Source organism: Trichomycterus rosablanca, chromosome 3 (assembly GCF_030014385.1).
Source record: "Trichomycterus rosablanca isolate fTriRos1 chromosome 3, fTriRos1.hap1, whole genome shotgun sequence".
NCBI classification, from domain to species: Eukaryota; Metazoa; Chordata; class Actinopteri; order Siluriformes; family Trichomycteridae; genus Trichomycterus; species Trichomycterus rosablanca.
Genome location: NC_085990.1, coordinates 39,161,441 through 39,183,324, shown reverse-complemented (window position 1 = coordinate 39,183,324; position 21,884 = coordinate 39,161,441). Strand labels below are relative to the sequence as shown.

General features: G+C 37.5%; 1 protein-coding gene across 1 annotated transcript; it reads right to left on the bottom strand.

The window, feature by feature from the left end:
- Window positions 1–5,373: 5,373 nt before the first annotated feature.
- Window positions 5,374–21,725, bottom strand: zgc:113232 (uncharacterized protein LOC541546 homolog). Its single transcript, XM_062992094.1, has 25 exons — window positions 21,595–21,725; window positions 19,013–19,097; window positions 18,802–18,870; window positions 14,750–15,030; window positions 14,625–14,678; window positions 13,269–13,322; window positions 13,082–13,135; window positions 12,949–13,002; window positions 11,345–11,398; window positions 11,039–11,092; window positions 10,799–10,852; window positions 10,648–10,701; window positions 10,515–10,559; window positions 9,940–9,993; window positions 9,799–9,852; window positions 9,562–9,615; window positions 8,745–8,816; window positions 8,519–8,554; window positions 7,776–7,820; window positions 7,637–7,669; window positions 7,227–7,373; window positions 6,756–6,932; window positions 6,561–6,651; window positions 6,392–6,469; window positions 5,374–5,834 (listed from the first exon to the last, which is right to left on the bottom strand). Exons 1-25 carry the CDS (start codon window positions 21,613–21,615, stop codon window positions 5,629–5,631), a joined length of 1,980 nt encoding a protein of 659 aa, XP_062848164.1. The 5' UTR covers window positions 21,616–21,725; the 3' UTR covers window positions 5,374–5,628.
- Between the last annotated feature and the right edge of the window lie 159 nt (window positions 21,726–21,884).

Here is a 21,884-nt window from a genome sequence, read left to right as displayed (position 1 = left end):
GGGGCTTTTTCTTTGGGCACTTTTTAATTAATGCAGTCAAATTAGTTTTATTTACATAAGCAAGCAAAGTTGGCAGCTAAAGTTAGTCATAACTGCAATGACATAGGAATCCCTGTAACAAAGGTTAATGATACCTATACCAAAGGCTATTGATAACAAAGAATATGAATTACCTAGAGTATTGGACACTCAAGAATGTTCCTTAATTTGAGTGTGTTTGTGTGTGTAAATATTTGTTCATTCAAGGTGTGTTGCGACCATGGTAAAAAACAAAGGAGCTGTCACAAAAACTGAGAGAGGATAATTTCAGTGCACCAAAAAGGCAATGGGTACACAACGATATCAAAGAGCTTGAATATTACTACTTATTACAGGGTAGTATTGTAAGGTTGGTAGGTTCCAAACTGACACAGCAGCACACTTGTCTTTTGTGTAGAGGCCTTGGCAGTCTCATCAGAACAACAAAGAAAATGAAGGCTGGGACAATTTTGTCAGTGGTAATATAATAATCACTTAACAACAGGCACTTCATGGGTGGACGCCACAATGCGCGTCACTTTTGACCAAGAAGAAATTTAAGCGTTGACTGGAATATGTCAGAGGGAATTTAGATAGTTCTGATAGTACTGGGACATTATTCTATAAAGTGTTCAATCAAAACTGGAACTATTTGGCCATATGGATCAGTTGTTTGTCTGGAGCTAGAAAAGCAAAGTTTATGACCTGAATACTATCCCCATGGTCAAGCATAAAAGCAGTAAAGATTCCAGAAGTGAGGTGTCAGATACTTGTTTACACTTGCCAAAATTACGTATTAGAGGTTTTGATTATAAAAGTTCCACTACTAGTACTGAGGCTGGGGGTTAAATAATAGTGCATGTGGACATTAACTATTTTAAACAAAATGAGAAAGATCAAATATGGGTACTTTTTATTCCACATTAAATCTAATTATTTTTTACAATGATTTCAAGTCATTGCATTGCATTTAGCCAATTGGGTGTGGGTAAACAAACCCTAACTATACTATTAGTAAAAAGGAGAAGTGGACTATTAATCTTTTTTTTTTCTGCACCAGTGATAAATGCATCAGTGGTTGAAAAAATTGAGCTTTATAATTGTGGAGAGGGATCACACCATCTGAAGTATAAGGATGCCAGCACAGCCAATACATGTGAACAAACCTGGTCTATTGAGACACGGGTAAGTAAAGCACAACTCGGCTGTACGACAGATGTACTGATCTTTTAGTAGCTAGTTTCCAATGCAGTTTGAGAGCATTCTGTCTGAATTAATTTGCATTTCATGTATAAAAGTGGAGTGTGTGGGTTTTCTCTGGTAGCTCCAGTTTCCTCCCACAGTACTAAGACATGCAGTCAGGTTAGTTAAAGCTAATATAATTGCCCTAAATGTGTGTGTGTTTCTGATGGACTGGAGACCTGTCCAGGGTGTTAAGTGTACCCACCGCGATCCTGACCAAAATAAAAAGGAGCTAAAACAGACAATGAATAAATTATTAGATTAATAAAGTGGAGCATATACAGTGTATCACAAAAGTGAGTACACCCCTCACATTTCTGCAGATATTTAAGTATATCTTTTCATGGGACAACACTGACAAAATGACACTTTGACACAATGAAAAGTAGTCTGTGTGCAGCTTATATAACAGTGTAAATTTATTCTTCCCTCAAAATAACTCAATATACAGCCATTAACGTCTAAACCACCGGCAACAAAAGTAAGTACACCCCTAAGAGACTACACCCCTAAATGTCCAAATTGAGCACTGCTTGTCATTTTCCCTCCAAAATGTCATGTGATTTGTTAGTGTTACTAGGTCTCAGGTGTGCATAGGGAGCAGGTGTGTTCCATTTAGTAGTACAGCTCTCACACTCTCTCATACTGGTCACTGAAAGTTCCAACATGGCACCTCATGGCAAAGAACTCTCTGAGGATCTTAAAAGACGAATTGTTGCGCTACATGAAGATGGCCAAGGCTACAAGAAGATTGCCAACACCCTGAAACTGAGCTGCAGCACAGTGGCCAAGATCATCCAGCGTTTTAAAAGAGCAGGGTCCACTCAGAACAGACCTCGCGTTGGTCGTCCAAAGAAGCTGAGTGCACGTGCTCAGCGTCACATCCAACTGCTGTCTTTGAAAGATAGGCGCAGGAGTGCTGTCAGCATTGCTGCAGAGATTGAAAAGGTGGGGGGTCAGCCTGTCAGTGCTCAGACCATACGCCGCACACTACATCAAATTGGTCTGCATGGCTGTCACCCCAGAAGGAAGCCTCTTCTGAAGTCTCTACACAAGAAAGCCCGCAAACAGTTTGCTGAAGACATGTCAACAAAGGACATGGATTACTGGAACCATGTCCTATGGTCTGATGAGACCAAGATTAATTTGTTTGGTTCAGATGGTCTCAAGCATGTGTGGCGGCAATCAGGTGAGGAGTACAAAGATAAGTGTGTCATGCCTACAGTCAAGCATGGTGGTGGGAATGCCATGGTCTGGGGCTGCATGAGTGCAGCAGGTGTTGGGGAGTTACATTTCATTGAGGGACACATGAACTCCAATATGTACTGTGAAATACTGAAGCAGAGCATGATCCCCTCCCTCCGGAAACTGGGTCGCAGGGCAGTGTTCCAGCATGATAATGACCCCAAACACACCTCTAAGACGACCACTGCTTTATTGAAGAGGCTGTGGGTAAAGGTGATGGACTGGCCAAGCATGTCTCCAGACCTAAACCCAATAGAACATCTTTGGGGCATCCTCAAGTGGAAGGTGGAGGAGCGCAAAGTCTCGAATATCCGCCAGCTCCGTGATGTCGTCATGGAGGAGTGGAAAAGCATTCCAGTGGCAACCTGTGAAGCTCTGGTAAACTCCATGCCCAGGAAAGTTAAGGCAGTTCTGGGAAATAATGGTGGCCACACAAAATATTGACACTTCAGGAACTTTCACTAAGGGGTGTACTCACTTTTGTTGCCGGTGGTTTAGACATTAATGGCTGTATATTGAGTTATTTTGAGGGAAGAATAAATTTACACTGTTATATAAGCTGCACACAGACTACTTTTCATTGTGTCAAAGTGTCATTTTGTCAGTGTTGTCCCATGAAAAGATATACTTAAATATCTGCAGAAATGTGAGGGGTGTACTCACTTTTGTGATACACTGTAGGTGCAGCTTAGGGCATGTGTCAGCCACAGCCACAGGAAAACTGTGCTTCTCTCATATGCATATTTAAATAGGGGATGATTGTGTGGCTGAATACATATTTTCATGTATGAAGATTAAGTTTTGCATCTATTTTCGAACATCTCCCAAAATCAGGTGTAAATGAGCCACAGGTTCTTCCTCTTCATGTATATCTGATTTGGAAAGCATCAATTAAAATGTATTTAGGCTCACAGAAAATATTATGCCAGTTCTGAAATCGTGTACCTTATTAATGTTACTTTTTCTTTAGTCTGTAGCATCATTTCAGCATGATAAAAACATCGCATGCCACCCACCATGCATTGAAGTGACCTTTGGTGCAATTAACATCAGCAACTGTGTGAACATCACTCTGACCTATATATGCTTTCAGGTAAGTCATTTTTAGTCTCCACTGACCGTGGTAACTATTTAATTAACACATGTTCACTGCTTATTTCTTTATTGTTTTAGGGGTATCTAACTGAACATCGCATACATTTTCAGGGTATGAATTTGTATTTGGTAAACAGTTCATTATACGTATTTACTAAGTCAGCATTGCAACAGAACTAGGAAACTTGCCATTCATTACAGTTTGTGTTGTTTTGTTACAGGCAGTGTGTTCAAGCCTTCACCAATAGAGAACCTAAAGGAGCGACACCGCTATGGTAATGTGGAAAACCTATTAAAGTTATCTACCAAAGTTATCTACAATTGTTGCTATTTACCATGCAAACAGCAATTTCCTAATTATTAGTCCAGTACCTTAACCACTGAGCTACCACTGCCTTCTAATATTAAACAGAAAATATTATCATTTTTTTACTTTATTAATGCTGTGACAGTTTTATTAATGCTGTGTATTCTGTTTATTTTAAGATAATTCAGTTTAAACTCTACACATGCATAACTAATACATGTGCTTGGTTGTATTCTTATCAGGTGCTTTCTTAAGTATTGCTCTGCTGTTTCTATTATGTGTGGGATTGGCAGTCTGGTTCATCACGTCTCATACTTGTGGCTCCAGAAACCCAGGAACGGAACAGCTTAACTTGTAAAATTGTTTACACTTCTTACCTCTGGCTAGTTGTTCAACAGCATTTAATTTAGCCTCAGCTTTACACTCAATAATGTAAGCTTTTATTAATAATCCATAAACAAAACATCATGTGACACAAACTGAACTTGAAAAAAAAAAAACTAAAACTAAACACTTTGTGGTGTATTAGAGTTAAAGCACGTACACACAGGTACATTAAATCAGATACATTGCAAGGGTTTTGGGCATGAACGTATTGTTATGGTACTACAAATTGTAAGCTCTTTTATGATATACAAATATTACTGTGCTACATTTTATGCTGCTATTTTTTTAACATAAAAATGTACGTAAAAAGAATAAAAAGAAATATGTCAGCTGCTGCTAAATAATCTATTTTATTTTGTTTATTTAAAATTTTATTGTTTACTTGATGTAGTAATATTGTTATTGTTGCTCTATTATGTGTTTTTTTTTTGTGCACTATATTTTATACTTCTATCTAAACTGTCTCAGGAAAAATGATAAATGTTGCATTATGATTTTATTTTGGATTGCATGCTGAATAGGAAGTACGTACTGTATTACAGTATACACTAGTGGTAAAAGTATATGGGCAACTGACCATAACCTTAATGGACATCCCATTACAAAGCCATGCTCGTTAATATTTTGCTCCCTTCTTTGCTGCTATAATAGCCATCAGTCTTAAGGAAAGGCTTTTCTCACAATTTTGAAGGGCATCTGTGAGAGTTTGTTAACTTTATGTAAAAAAAGCATTTGTAAGGTCAGGCACAAATGTTGGATGGGGCGGCCTGGGTTGCAATCGATATTCCAATTAATCCCAAAAGTGTTGAATGGTGTTGGGGTTAAGTTTGCACACAGGGGCACAATTATGCTGGAACACCAAATGGCCTTAACCAAACTGTGTACATATCATTGAAGTATTTCTTTTAAATAAAGTGAAATAAATGTAATCAAGGAAATTGTTTTGTTATTTATTCTTGTAGCTCATTTCTTACATTCACATAAACGACTACTAAATAAGTCATATATTTATCCTGAACAATGAACTATAGAAAAATAAAACGTACAAATGATGTTTTACAATATTATTTACATGTATTTTTATTTTCACCAAATTTACAACATTTCTAATACAATAATCAGAAATGAATCCTTTCTTAATCAAGTTTACTTTTATGTTGGTAAATTCAGTGTTTTTAACTACAACAGTATTCAGTTGTTTGTCTCATCTCTGTTTCTAAGAAAATATTTGCCTCGACCAATTTCTTCTTCTTATATCCTTTAATTTGTGCAGTTGATCTCTGACACCAGTGATTCTTGTACATCAGACCACATGCTCAGTCTCCTCACTGTTTTTAGATCCCAGTACTGACGGGTCCTTTTACCAGTCCCTGCTCTTTGCGCATAACAGGTGCATGAATGCTACAGTCCCGTGCTTCACAAACTCCTGGTACACCTGCATTTCCAGCAATACCAGGCTGACCCACAGGACCTGGAAAACCACGAGGCCCTGGAGGACCCTCAAATCCATTTCGAGGCTGTGCTGGATGACCTGGTAGCCCTAAGTGAAGAGAGTAGAGAGGTGATTGCGATTAGTTTGTTTTGCCCAGTTGTTATTTTTATAATAATAATTTTAATAATAATATATAATAAATGTATTATGGACAGTATAAATTACAAACACAGTTTTACGCCAGATGCCCTTCCAGATGCAGCCCTTCTTACTTTATCAGGGCACTAAGAGTGAGTGCACTGACAAGTGCAGCTCCCAGTGGCTAGGCTGTTCAGGCACGTCCCCTTCCCAACATAGCCAATCATGTCTGTGTAGATGCCCAAACAGCTGATGATACATATTTGAACCCTGGATCTTAGCAGTAGTAGGCTAATAAATGTAAAATCAAAAATAAATGAGCTGTATAGTTCAGGTTGTCTTCTTTTTGAACCTTATTTTGATCTCTCTTGTTCTACTGTTCATCCTGGGTTTTTGGAACACAGCACAGTGTGAGCTAGCTAGCCAGTTAATGTTAGCTAGCAGTTCATTGCAGATGATCATCTTTTTTATATTGTCTTTATATGCTACTTAAACAATACTGTGTTATTGTAGTTGTTGTTTTGTACCTCTGAGACCTTGATGACCATCTTGCCCGGGAAGTCCACGACCAGGATCACCCTGTTGTCCTTTCTGACCTTTAACTCCTAAAGTAAAATGTTGAGATGTTTGAATTTCATGTAGTTATTTGTTTATTTTTTGACGATTCTTTAGCAGTGTAAGGAGAGTATTCTATACCTCTCTCTCCCTGTGCTCCTTTTTGTCCCTCTAAACCTGTCATACCTCGTGGCCCTCTGGCTCCTTTAGTTCCAGCTTTACCAGAATTACCCTAAACAAAAGATGTCAGAAAAAATCTATAACATGAAAAAAGGCTAATTTGTATATGTGATAGATGACAAAAAACTCTAAATTTAGCTGTGTTTAGGGACTTACGGGTTTGCCTGGACCACCTGGAGATCCTTGGACTCCTGGGGGCCCAATTAGGGTACGGTTGTTTATAGGACATCCCTGTGCACACTTAGCTCGAATGGAGGCAGCATACTGAGAGATTTGCATAGTGACCACACCTCGACACAGCTCCAGAACTTGCTCATCTGTCAGTCCAGGACCCTAAAAAAGGACAGACACACCCACAGCGTTTTAGGCAATTTTATCTGGGCAAATTTGTGAGGCAGTAAATTATTCAGGGGCAAACATCATGACATCATTGTACATTAGGTAATGCTGTCTCTCTGTGCTAAACAAGAGAGAAATTTTCACATAACATAACATTTTCAGGCTAAAAACTGTGTATTTCCAAGGCTGTGCATAAATATTTACCATTTAACATTTCTACATTTTGCAGTTTTAGAATTTGGAATCAAAATTGCATGAAATAAATTCAGTGAGATCTGTGATACATACAGCTTCACCTGGGTTTCCCTTTGGTCCACTTATTCCTTTTGCTCCAATGTTTCCAAAAGGACCAGGGTCACCCCTGGGTCCCGGGGTACCAGGAGGTCCCACCCGACCAACAGAACCAACAGGTCCAACATAGCCTTTTGGTCCTTGCTGCACAAACACACAATGTATGGCTCACATAAACAGAAAAAGCTTTCATTGCAATTGATGTTACTATAAAGATACACTTTGTTTTATGGCTGTATCAACAGTTAAACAAATACCCTTTAAATGAATGACATAAAGAATTGGGTCATGCCACCTAAACTACTGATTTATACCAGTCATCAGTTAAACATTATTCAAAATCATTGTTGTGGCACTAGGATTAGGAAAGAAAACTTGAAACAGATAAAAACAGTTAAAAAACACACCTGCCCTTTGTCACCAAGAAGGCCTGAACTTCCCTGTTTGAAAATTTAATAAGGAAGTAGCTGTTAAACATGTAATGGAATCAGGAAAAGAAACAATGAGGCAAATGTTAACATATTTAAGGGGAATTAATTATTGTACCTTGTCTCCTTCATGACCTTTCACACCTTTCCTACCTATTTCACCCTAAAGAAAAATGAAAACCCATTAACTGCAAAAGCCTTATTTAAAAAAAGTTTAATATCATATGATACTGACAGGACTGTCATATTTGTCACATTGTAGACTTTTATTTTGTGGCCAGTGCATTTAAAATGTTCAGTCTTTACTATCATTTTACATTTCTACTTTCCATTCAGTTAGAACATAAACTGAAAGAAAATATTGTAGTTAAATAGTTTCTGTTTTATTTTAGTCACTGAAGTTTTAGATTCTAAAGCTGTGAAGTTTTTTTTGTCACTGACATTTACCAATAATGATACATAATGCACAATGTAACAAATTAAATAATAATGAAAGCAGTGAAGAAAACTTAAAAGTGGAGAATCGTAGCAATTGCAGGTGTACCTTCCACGCTCTTGAATAAAGATAAAAGGAGGAAAAGTGCCTTTAGTCACAAAGACTGTACAACTGACTTGTATTTAATAGTGGGTGATTGTATGTGTGTAGCACACCAAAAGAATAGTACAGACCTAAATGCTTGATGCTAGTAAAAGGGCCCAGTGAATCTGGTTTACTGGTTTGTGGTTTAAAAATGTATTTTGACCAATCAAGTGATCAATAAAGCTTTTATGTGGGTCCAATGCCATGTTGGTTCTCCCTTTATTTCGTCAGAATGTATACATCACTGTAATGTGTAAAATAAATTGAATCTGATGTGTTACCTTAATGCCATCTGGCCCAGTTTCCCCTTTGGCACCCTAGAAAACAAGAACTTGAACAGTTATTTCAAATAAGAAACTTTAAAAATATGTCTAAAAAGAATATAACTGTAGAACATCACACCATCTGTTATAAATGGAATGAAATACTACAGCTGACCTATAGCAGATTTTATGTCTACTGGTTAGTCACTGTGAAAGTACAAGAAGTATCTGTTATGATTCTTACAAATGGGCCTGGCAGGCCTTTTGGACCTGGCTGTCCTGGGATCCCTGAATATCCTCGTTCCCCTTGTGGACCCTGTCACAAATCACAGTAAAATAAAAACACAAGAAAATGAAAAAACAAAACCGTGTCGAGCCTCTGACAGATTTTCGCAATATTTATATGTTTGCAATATTTATATGGGTATAGCAATTATTTAACTATATGAAGTATAGTTCATGTATCCCTTTTTACATATTTACTAATATTTACAGTTAAATTCAAAGAGTTTCAAGTATAGGCTGGAGTTTGTTTGGACTAGACTAATCAGGGTGATTAAATCACTATACACTTACTGAGCAACTTATTAGATGCATTTATATGGTGTATACATTCTTTGATTATTTTATGAGCTACACCAGATATTGTACCAAATAGGTATACCTAATAAAGTGCTCAGTAAGTGTAGATAGAACAAATGCAACATGCTTTCTATTATGTAGAAATACAAACACAGTTTAAAAAGGGAAATGCAATAAAAGGAAGACATGTTTATAAATATATAGACTGCTAGTAGTTTCACTTTCAGTCATGTGCCTGCTTCCTCTGTAATTCCCCAGTGTGGTTGGAAGGGAGAGTCCCGAAACTCCTACGTGTCTATTTCCTGACTCACGTAAAAAGAACCACGCCATAAGGGACTTTTTCATCTCAGACCAAAACAACCTGACCTTTTACTAACAAATCCAAGGGTAATTTGTAACCTTGATAATAAAAGCATTTATATATTTTTTTAAATATCATATTTGTATTATTAAAACAGAGAACTGGATGAATCCCTTACCTCAGCTCCTACTCTCCCAGGAGGTCCCCTTTTACCATGATCCCCTTTCAGTCCCTAAGAAAATGAAGAGAGTAATGTTTCAGTTTATCTTACTGATTTCACAGCGAAACATTACTCAGAGCATTATCCCATTCACACTGTAGATAATTACAAAATTACATAAACATGTCACAGTAACCAAACAAGTAATCCGACTGTCATAATGCACTTAAGATTTAAGAAAGATTTAAATGTTACCTTTAACCCAAATGATCCAGGTGCCCCTTCAATTCCAGGAACTCCTAAAGGTCCCTGAGCAAAGAAACATACCAAGTACATAATAAAAACCCTATCATGACTAAGTCACCAAATTCCCAGCAACATCAAACCGATACTTACATCTTCTCCTGGTTCTCCATCACTTCCTGGCAAACCACTAATTCCTTTTGAACCCTGAACAGCAAACAAGTAAAAAAGAAAGTTATTCTTCTTGAAACCGGCAATATCAAAACCACTAATTAAATGTTTGTTTAACAGGAATACCAGTGAATACCAAAAATGCTGACTGTTATATATTTTAATAAGGATTTTAACTTCATGTTTTACACTCTTTGGTTAGACTGGAAGTGGTGGTGCATAGCAATTTTAAGGTCTTGTTATGGGGAGGACAGCCTAAAGGACCACACTACACCTAGAAAGCTGGAACTATGGCACTTAAGTGGCGCAGCAGTAAACACACAAGCACACCAGAGCCGACATCTCAAATTCGCAAGATTGATTTTCATCTCTGCTACCGGCAGGCCAGGTGCCTATATGGACAATGATTGGCTCCGCTGTCATTAAGGCCAATCATTAGGAGCATGTTTATTTTGTAAATGATTTCACACATAGGCTAGCAGAGCGTATATTATATTAGCCATAATATATTAGCCATATTATGAGCATGCTATTTATTTAACTATTTAACATTTTACCTTTTGCCCAGGCAGCCCTCTGTCTCCAGGTATTCCAGAATAGCCCTACAAAACCACACAATGAGGAGTGTAGGATATCACAAATAATTAGTAGTAACACTATAATTAAAATAATAGTGATTCTTAATCTTACAATGTAGCCCTGTTCCCCAACATCTCCAGAGAACCCTGGTGCTCCAGCCTGACCCTGAGAAAAAAGAGAGGGTTTATTTGGGGTAAATAATTTGAGGATTTTCTTGTGATACTTGGTATGTGAAATAGATGATTATGATCTATGTGCCTGCCTTTGGCCCATCTCGTCCCAAAGTCCCCTGTTTGCCAGGTTTTCCTGTAGATCCCTAAAAAGATAGTTTAGTTAATGTACAGTCAGTTAATTGTGAATTTTATTAACAGCTTAATCTTGATTAGGGTCATGGTGGGTCACGTGACTGCCCAGAAACACAGAGGACAAAAAAAAAACAGGGCACCACTGATATAATGATTAACATAAACTTGTTAAACATTATAGAATAAAACTGGCTTACCTTAATACCTTTTCCTCCCGCAGTTCCTGGTGGACCAATCGGACCAACTGGGCCCTACAATCAAGAGAACAGATTTTAGAAATAATTATTTTCACCTTCCCAATATTTGAAATTAATCATTGACAAGTGCACATTTAAAAGTCATGTTGCACATGTCTAACCTCATAATAAGTGTAAGAATTATTTCATGATTGTTTTTAAAGTTCTAATAAGATGTGAGTAATGCTGAAATAACCAATATACAATTGCATTATTTTCTTAAATACTTAATGGATTGCTCAGTCCAGTAAAGGTAAATTTACTCACCATTTCTCCTGGAAGGCCGACTCCTCCATGAGGACCCATCATTAAAACATCTCCCTACCAAAAACAACCACAGTCCTGAATCATGACCTTCGACATCTCTAAATAAAGATTTGGTTTACTCTCTCTAGAACTGGGCACTGCTAGACAACATCAAAACTTGATTCTATGTGAATAATGATGAAGAAAGCGAGGTGATACAACAAAAGTGAATTGTTTTAGAATGACCAAGTAAAAGTGTAGCTTGCAACTGTTAGCTGAATTTCTGTTGCACAATCTGTATATGCAAGAAAAATCCCAGAATGGTCCAAAATATCTCTTTACCATTTAATCAACAAATACAAGTGTAATCACTGTCTTCATGATGTTACTGCTGATTAAGAAAGTTTCATCTATTAGTAAATATAGGTGTTTCTTTCTTTGCTGTTGGTAGTAAGCTCTTGACATGTTTTCCCTGGTCGTTGCTTAAATAAGGATTGTGCTGTATTTTAATTTAGTCCAAAATACACTTAACAAACAATATTCAGAATACAGTTCATTAATAAATGTAGCAACAAACTGGAGTGTAGTTTTAGTTTTGATGATAGACAATAAATTGTCTAATGCTGAGCTATATTAAGTTATATTACCATAATTATGAACCTAAATAAATAACTGACTGGGCAGAATAAATGAAAATATAATGGAACTGCTTTTTTAGGTACAGTGCTCCATACAGATTTTACAATTAATCTGGGCTAGAACCAACAGAAGAGAGAATGTTCAAGAAAAATATTATCCATACAGTTTCCAGTAAACTGAATTTACTTCACAGCACTTTAATAATTAATAATAATTATATTAATAATAATAACAACAACAACAAAAAACAATAATAATAATAAAAATAATAATAATATTTAATGGATTTTTCTTGTTAATTTCTGTCTCAGGATGAAAGTATACATTTGGATACATCACAGTAGGCAATTTCCATGACATGTTCCAGTTATTTGACCCCTCCCTAGAACACCACTGTTTTTATTTGGACCACACTGATATTGCTACAAGTGGATCTTGTAGAAGCCACTGCAAAATGAGTTGTGTATCATAAGTTAAGATATCACAGCATTATAATATTGTTTGCAAAAACATATCTTTGCTAGATCATGTTTCTTGTCCTAACTAGCAAGACAAAAAAGTAAAGAATGGAAGACTGAAAATTACATTTATTCATTTTCTGTTTACCACCGCTTTATCCAGGTCAGTGTCGTGGTGGGTGCAGTTCATTGGGCAAAAGGTAGGAAACATGCCAGTCCATCACAGAGCTAACACACACGTAGGACAATTTTGTATCTCCAGTTAGCCTAATTGCTGGAGGAAACTGGATCTCCTGGAAGAAACCAACCTGGACATGAGAACAACATGCAAACTCCACACAGAAATAACCCAGATCACAAAAGATTACTCTCATCAATTGCTGGTGGGTTATTTGTATTTTCTGTGATTGTGTGTGTGTGTATGTGTGTGTGTATATATATATGTGTGTGTGTGTGTGAGTGTGTGTGTGTGTGTTGTGTTTACGTAAGAGAGGGAGATGTGGAACTACTGGTTTAGGAAGTTATTACCTTTAATCCAGGCTCTCCAGTCTCACCCGGGTCCCCAGGCAGCCCAGGTAAACCCTAGAGAAAGTAAATTTGAACATGTTTAGATTGTTCAAGGTGGGGTAACATTTTTAAATTTAGTTTTAATGTCACTTACCATTGCACCAGAGAAGCCTGATCCACCATCCTCTCCATCAGGTCCAGACTCTCCCTAGTACAAAATCAGAGGTGGTGAGGTTACATGAGCAGAACAGCTAAAACTCAAAAGCTTTTAGATTAGGATTGTACTGTAGATTAGGTTTATGGTGTGACTAATGGTTCAGATTAGTTCTGACGCAGTTTACCACAGGGCCTGTGTCTCCACCCTGTCCTCGAACTCCTTTGGTTCCTTTGTAACCCTAAAAACATGACAAAGGAAAATATCAAATATAATTGAGGTTTTCTGTAAATATATACAAACAAGCTAATATACAGAGCCTAACGTGAACAAATTACAAACAGATTACCTTTCTGGGCTAACTTTTTTCATAGTAGTGGGCTGTAAAAGGCTGATAATTTGGCAGTCACTGTTTTCTAATCCAGTAAAATAACCAAAGGAAAAAAATCCCACTGACTATTACATTGGGTGTAAAATGCGTTCTTGAAATATTAGTATACTTATAGGATTAATTATTTTAAACGGATATGGAATAAGAATTAAAAACATTTTGATAAATTTAGGAAAATATAGCATATGTAGCACAAAAATATATTTGATGTCAAAGCTCTGTGGTGGTCCCTGAAGTTTCTCCACACCAAGCTTATAAAACCATGTATTTATGGACCTTGCTTTGTGCACATAGTCATAGTCACGTTATTTTATATGAGGGATCTTCAAACAGTTTCCACACATTTTTTTATTTTTGTTGGAAACGGTGATGGTGGGAGGAGTAGTAATTGGTTGTGTCTGAGAGACTGAGGGAGCTTATAGTCTGGATTTAGTGCCATCTGATTTTCACCTTTTTGGATGCTCAAAGAAGCTTTAAGGAGAAGAAGATTTTCATGTGATGATGATGTAAAAGCAGCAGTGCATCAGTGGCTATGCTCTCAACCAAAAAAATGTTTTCCTGTTGGCATTAAAAAGTTGGTACGACGCTGAGAAAAATGCATCGGAAGGTGACTATGTAGAAAAGTGATGTAATTTGTTTTTTAAATTTCTTAATAAAGAGTTTTAAACAGTGTGGAAACTTTTTGAAGAACCCTCGTAGAACCAATTTGAAACACCTGTATGGTGGACGTGACTCAAACACCGGAACTCAGTAATTATAACGAGTGTTGACATGTCTATATCTATAAGGTGCATAAACGGTGGGAAATGAGGTTAAGACTTAAGTGACATGGACCAATGACATTAAATTTGCTGGTCATGTTTCAGTGGACCTATTGTCGATGCAACAACAAGGTTATTTTATTGTTAATTCTTTAGTAAATGATTTAGCATGTTTTAGGATCATGGGACAAAAACCTAAGTACTTAGAGGAAACCATTGTAGAAATTACCCAAAAATATTCAAAACTCCCAAAAGACTGGGAAGTTCCAAGTGACTGGAAGTCCCCAGAGGACTCAGATGCCCATTATACACTTTGCTATGCAACCTAGGCCAAGTAAATGAATTAATAATTTGTCCATCCCTGTTTCTATTGAAACACTAAATCTCTTACCTCTCTTCCTTGAACTCCAGGAAATCCCTGTTTTCCTTGGGGTCCCCTGGATCCCTGTTTTTAACGAGACGTTAGTAAACATATCAAAACTAAAGCAGACTCTTGCTATTAAACTGACTATTTACCTTGGGTCCAGCAAAGCCACCAAACCCAGGCTCGCCTGGTTCACAGTCACAATCAGTCGGTTTCTCATCCTCCTCTTCTAAAGAAGCATCCTCTCCATATGGGACCTGAGTGGTCACTGGTGACACTTCTTTGGCATAGTCGTAGGTTTCTGTGGTACTGACATATGGGTAGGTTTCCTCTGTGATCATGGTTACCCCTGTTGGTGCAGAGTCGTAGTGGTCATATGCAGACACTGTCTGATCATCCTCATAGCTGTGGGTAGGCTCAGGATTGTAGTCCACTTAAAATACATTGGAAGAAAAAGACAACTACTTCTGGTTGACAAGTCAAATAATAATGTACACAAAGACACAAATATCAGGTATTGAAGAGCAAACACCTAGTAGTACTAAAATAAATAATAATAAAGAATACAGTGGCTTGCAAAAGTATTCATACCCCTTGAACTTTTCCATATTTTGTCACATTACAACCACAAACATAAATTTATTTCACTGGAATTTAATGTGAAAGTGGTATACAATTGTGAAGTGGAACGAAAGTTATACATGATTCAAAACATTTTTTACAAATAAAAAACTGAAAAGTGCGGTGTGCAAAAGTATCCAGCCCCCCTGAGTCAATACTTTGTGGAACCACCTTTTGCTGCAATTACAGCTGCAAGTCTTTTAGGGTATGTCTCCACCAGCTTTGCACATCTAGTGACTGACATTTTTGCCCATTCTTCTTTGCAAAACAGCTCAAGCTCAGTCAGATTAGATGGAGAGCGTTTGTGAACAGCAGTTTTCAGATCTTGCCACAAATTCTCGATTGGGTTTAGGTCTGGACTTTGACTGGGCCATTCTAACACATGAATATGTTTTGTTTTAAACCATTCCATTGTAGCCCTGGCTTTATTTTTAGGGTCGTTGTCCTGCTGGAAGGTGAACCTCCGCCCCAGTCTCAAGTCTTTTGCAGACTCCAACAGGTTTTCTTCCAAGATTGCCCTGTATTTGGCTCCAACCATCTTCCCATCAACTTTGACCAACTTCCCTGTCCATGCTGAAGAGAAGCAGCCCCAGAGCATGATGCTGCCACCACCATATTTGACAGTGGGGATGGTGTGTTCAGAGTGATGTGCAGTGTTAATTCTCCGCCTCACATAGCGTTTTGCATTTAGGCCAAAAAGTTCAATTTTGGTCTCATCTGACCAAAGCACCTTGTTCCACATGTTTGCTGTGTCCCCAACATGGCTTCTGGCAAACTGCAAACGGGACTTTTTATGGTTTTCTTTTAACAATGGCTTTCTTCTTGCCACTCTTCCATAAAGACCACATTTGTGCAGTGCACGACTAATAGTTGTCCTGTGGACAGATTCCCCCACCTGAGCTGTGGATCTCTGCATTTCGTCCAGAGTCACCATGGGCCTCTTGGCTGCATCTCTGATCAGTGTTCTCCTTGTTCGGCCTGTAAGTTTAGGTGGACGGCCTTGTCTTGGTAGGTTTACAGTTGTGCCATATTCTTTCCATTTCCGGATAATGGATTGAACAGTGCTCCGTGAGATGTTCAAAGCTTGGGAAATCTTTTTATAGCCTAAGCCTGCTTTAAACTTCTCCACAACCTTATTCCTGACCTGTCTGGTGTGTTCTTTGGACTTCATAATGCTGTTTACTCCCCAATATTCTCTTAACCAAACTCTGAGGCCGTCACGGAGCAGCTGTATTTGTACTGAGATTAGATTACACACAGGTGGACTCTTTTTAGTCATTAGCAGTCATCAGGCAACTTCTGAATGCAATTGGTTGCACTCAGAGAAAAGGGGGCTGGATACTTTTGCACACCGCACTTTTCAGTTTTTTATTTGTAAAAAATGTTTTGAATCATGTATAATTTTCCTTCCACTTCACAATTGTATACCACTTTGTGTTGGTCTTTCACATTAAATTCCAGTGAAATATATTTATGTTTGTGGTTGTAATGTGACAAAATATGAAAAAGTTCAAGGGGTATGAATACTTTTGCAAGCCACTGTAGTAGTACATTTAAACAATATTCTCAAGGGGAATAATGTGGTGGTTGCTAGGGCAAGTCGTAGCCTAGTGGTTAGGGTACTGGACTAGTAATCTAGTGGACTAGTTCAAGCCTCACCACTGCCAGGTTGCTGCTGTTGGGCCCTTGAGCAAGGCCCTTAACCCTCAATTGCTCAGATTGTATACTGTAACTGTACTGTAAGTCGCTTTGGATAAAGGCATCTGCTAAATGCTGAAATTGTAAATGATGATGATAATGGACTTTCCAGGGGTCACTTCTATTTATAAAAAAAAAACCTCACACATATAAAATGACTTTGCCAAAACATCAAAAATAGCCTAGACCATACAGTAGTTCCTTCTTCACAAAACTTTACAGTTTGCACTCTTTGTATTTAAACCACTTTTGTCAGGTGTTCTCATGACATGTGCCAAACCCAGATGAATTTGTCAGCCCGCCATATGGTGAAGGGTGATTTATCACTCCAGAGAATGTGTTTCTGCTCCAGAGTCCAGTGATGGTTTACACCACTACAGCTCAGCACTGGAATTGGTGATGTTAGATATTTTACGGCTGGTTAATCATGGCATTTATGAATTACATAAAGAATTGTCCTCATACTATTGTTGTTTCAGATGAAGTTTAGAATGCAATACTATGTGTTGCAACTGAGGACATACATCGATCAGGCATAACATTATGACCACCTTCCTAATACTGTGTTGGTCCCCCTTTTGCTGCCCCACACGCAACAAACTGTGATGTACTGTGTATTCTGACACCTTTCTATCAGAACCAGCATTAATTTCTTCAGCAATCTGAGCTACAGTAGCTCGTCTGTTGGATCGGACCACACGGGCCAGCCTTTGCTTCCCACATGTATCAATAAGCCTTGGCCGCCCATAACTCTGTCGCCGGTTTATCACTGTTCCCACCTTGGACCACTTTTGATAGATACTGACCACTGCAGACTGGGAACACCCCACAAGAGCTGCAGTTTTAAAGATGCTCTGACCCAGTCGTCTAGCCATCACAATTTGGCCCTTGTCAAACTCGCTCAAATGCTTACGCTTGGCCATTTTTCCTGCTTCTAACACATCAACTATGAGGATAAAATGTTCAATTGCTGCCTAATATATCCCACCCACTAACAGGTGCCGGGATTAAGAGATAATCAGTGTTATTTACTTCACCTGGTGAATGCCAACTGGTCATAATGTTATGCCTGGTCAGTGTAATTGCTTTGCGTGTCAGCACTCAGTGATGATGTTTTGTGTGTTTGTCTATCCTGCTTCTTCAGGACTGAGTCATTGTTGTTCTTAGTCATTTTCACATAACAAAACAGCAACTAAATTGGACCATGAAAGACCTAACAAGGTAGGAATGTTAGTAAATGACATGGTGGAAAGTTAACATTCATACACCAAAGTGTCTGCAATATGTACTTTTTACTTCTAAACTAAAGCAGGCATAGCCTAAATACATTCCTAAATAGCCTAATATCTGCTAGGCTAATAAGCAGCTAGCTGCCAGTCTGTTTATTCTGTGTTATCTTCATCTATATGACATTTTGGTTTTTAACATAACATATGCTATCTACATTGCAGTAAGTGTGGAGTATTTTGTTATGTCTGGTTCTTTTTAATAAAAAAAAAAGAGAATTCATTGATGTAACTTGAGCTTCTGATACCAAAAAAAGATTAATGCAGGCTAGGGTAATTAGCAGCATGTGGTAATGATATGTAAATAGAATTGTGGTCATGGTATATCATTAAATGTTTAGTAACAACTGTATAAATAGCTGTGTCATTAACTTGAGTACTATCTGACATCAAAGTCCTTACAACATTATTGTCAGTGCACTGTTTTTGTTCTATTTATTGTTATGTGTTTAAAACACGTTATATTGAGATTTCAGGAGGGCTAGAGCCTGATTTGTAAAGTTACATGATAATGTTCCTAGCCCATTCTATTAGATTAAAACATGTTATATCAATAATATTATACATGTTATACACCCCATCAGGTGGAGTGATCATACCAGGCTGTTTGTATCCAGACTGTTCTTCATATCCACCAACTAAGGAGCCTTCTGATGTGTGCTCCTCTCCTAATTATCAAAAAGTAATTGTATTAGTCAAAGATAAACATTTAAGAGATGGAGGAGAATATAAGAATGTGAAACACTTTAAACTGTAAGTAATTTAGGTTTGAGCCATTAAAAATATATTATCTCATTATTTTAGTCAGACCTGAGTGGTTGCCAGAGTAGTCATACTGGGCGCTTGAGTGAGACACACAGAGCAACAGCACCAAGGTCAGAGACACAGCCCACACCTGAGAACAACAGTAGAACATTTATACAGTTAAGAAGGCAGCAAATTCCCCTCTTCTGTCAGACTGAAATTAAAAATATTCTATTAAGAGCATTAACTCTTAGAATTAGGTTTTTGTTTTTTTTAATTTGGAAACTAAATGTGAAGATGAGAGCAAAATTCCCATGGTTTTACTAAAATCAGAATAAGACAAAAATCTGTTTTAAGCAACAATATATTTAACGTAATGTTTAACATGTTTTCCTTCCTTTTTCTCAGCTGTATTAGCAAACCATAATTATTATTATTATTATTTTTATTATTATTATTAGTAGTAGTAGTAGTATTAGTATTATTAGTATTATTATGAGTGATTGGTCAATCTCTATTTAACTCATTGTTTTTCTTAAGTAATTATTATATTCTTTTCTTCTTTTAAACTGAGAAACAACAAACTTTAGCCCAGCGCTAGTGCTGTTATATCAGTGGTATTTAAGTTTATTATTGCCCTTTGTGGTACTTAGCGGTATTACAGGGGTTATTTGGGAGAAAGGGTGAAAAAGAACCCCAACTGCTGATGGTTATCACAAATGATAAGCTATGACAGTTGGAAAAGAGACTAACGTGGAAGAAAAAAAAGAAAAGAAAAAGAACTACTTCTAAAATACTGTAAAAAAAAAAAACTGTAGTTTTGATGTGAATATGTAAAAATAGCATTTACACTTTAAAATCCTTTTACAGTGGTAAAACTGACCTTATCAAAAGTGTTAGAGTACTGGCATTACAAAACCACAGAAGTTCTCAACTGCTTCTATATTCCAGGCACCTTATTGATTCTATTTCTACATTTCTATTGACTTTTCCCAAAAGGTCAGAACTGGTCTACGTTGTTAGTTCAGGTACAAATAAGCACTGGGGACACGCAGATGATTAAAAAAAAGCTGAAATCTTGATCTCGCAGGTTCATATCTTAGCTCTCAGCAATGATTGGCTTGTTTGTGGAAGAGAGGGTGGGAAGGCCATAGGGATTCCTCATGGCTGATCAGTGGTGCCTGCACAATGAGATGGGGGATAATGGAGATAGATGCGTGACTCTTTGTGCCTGATATGGATCCCCATATGAACTTGCCTCATGCAAGGTAAAAGAAGTGGCCAGCTACCCCCTTTGACATGTGTGACGGTCACCTAGATCAGTAGTGGAGGTATGCAACAGGAAGATGCAAATTATCTTGGTCAGTTTTATGATTTTATAGTCCTATTTAAGTGTAGCCAGCACCTAAGGAAAGGAATTTACTTTCTGCATAAATCAGGTCCCTTGTGCACTTTGAGTCCTTCAGTCTTGAAAAACTAACAATGAGTTTGAAATTAGGGAGGGGTTTATGAATGGGAGAACTGGTGAGGGAGTGTTACCAGTAGAACTCAGAGGCTCTCTGGGACAGAAAGGTGCAGCATGGACTAGTGGCAAAGCTACTGCGCATCTCTTCCAACTGACATCGGTGTTTAAGTTTTTAAGGATCAATAAATTAAACTGAAAGTATGACACATTAAAATATAACACGTTTGTATTAAAGCGATTCTATAGTTTCTGGTAGGAGGTTAGCTTAGAGCTCTATGGGTTTTTCTTAAATTCATCATATGCAGTTCTAAAATATGTACATAGATGAGCTTCTGACTGAATATATTTGTGTAGGCATGTGTAAGTGTGTCTGACTGAAAAATTGTGTTGCCCCTGGTAAGTGCACATGTGCATCTGCATGGGGTGACAAAAGTACACAAAGACCTTACTTGAGTAAAGGTATTCTGAAGATATAGAAGTATCATCTTACTCATGCACTGTAAAATCTATTGCTTCATTTTATTCTTTGTTTTTAAACTTGTGCTTCAATAAATAATTCAGATTATATAGTTGAATTATGTTGTTACACTGATTATTTAAATTAGGATTTTCTGACCATAACTGCTGCAAATTGGACCAGAGATTAAGCCACTTGAAAATGTACTTAATAATATGTGCTTTATTTTTGTATTTAGGTATAAAGCATTTGTGAGTACAGATGTCTTAATAAAATATTGGTGCCCCCTATTCAACCTCATAGAAGTGATTTGTAATTTAATTTCTTTGTATGCCTTTGTTTAACAAACAATACACAGCAGTGTTATATAAATCAAGTCATTCATTATATGGCAAGTTCTGCTGCTGAAACAGACTGTATTTGTTTTTAGCACTCACTTGTGAAATTTAGAGATAGGCTGTTCTAACCTTATCTGGTCTATTTTACTTATGACTATTTAATATACGCTTAACCTCTGTGTCAACAATCAGCAGTTGTTACATTGATATTATTTATTAAAAATGACAGTTTAAGACATAAGAAATCAGTTTAAAAGAACAGGCACATACAGTACATTAATGTCATTTGATCTTAGTTCTTATTTAGCCAAGTCTATTAACATTGCTTTTGACACCAAGACAGAATTAATTAATTAAGAATATAATTACCAAATCTTCTACTGCTCACCTTTACTTGGGAGCCTCCCATGGCCAATGGCCCTTCCTGCTCTGGAGTCAGTCAGGTGTCCACAGTGACAGGCCTTTTTCCCCCTAAAAGCACGGGCGTAGAAGCCTATCTCTCCCCACACACAGGTTTGTGGGCCCGGGCAGCGTAAGAATGCAGGTATTTCTGAATGTATAACTTCCTCACAGCATTCTCCCTTGCTGCACACAGCACCAGTCCTGCTGTGCTGAGAGATACGTGCAGTGATTCTTCAGTCTCTCCAGGCTCCTCCACAATCCATACTTTCCTCATCT

Coding starts and splice junctions, on each gene's coding strand:
- zgc:113232 (XM_062992094.1), bottom strand. CDS start 21,615: ATGGGAGGCTCCCAAGTAAAG. Junction 15,031..18,801: donor GTCTGGATACAAACAGCCTG/GTATGATCACTC, acceptor ATGTATTTTAAG/TGGACTACAATCCTGAGCCT. Junction 6,933..7,226: donor AGGGAAACCCAGGTGAAGCT/GTATGTATCACA, acceptor GTCCTTTTTTAG/GGTCCTGGACTGACAGATGA.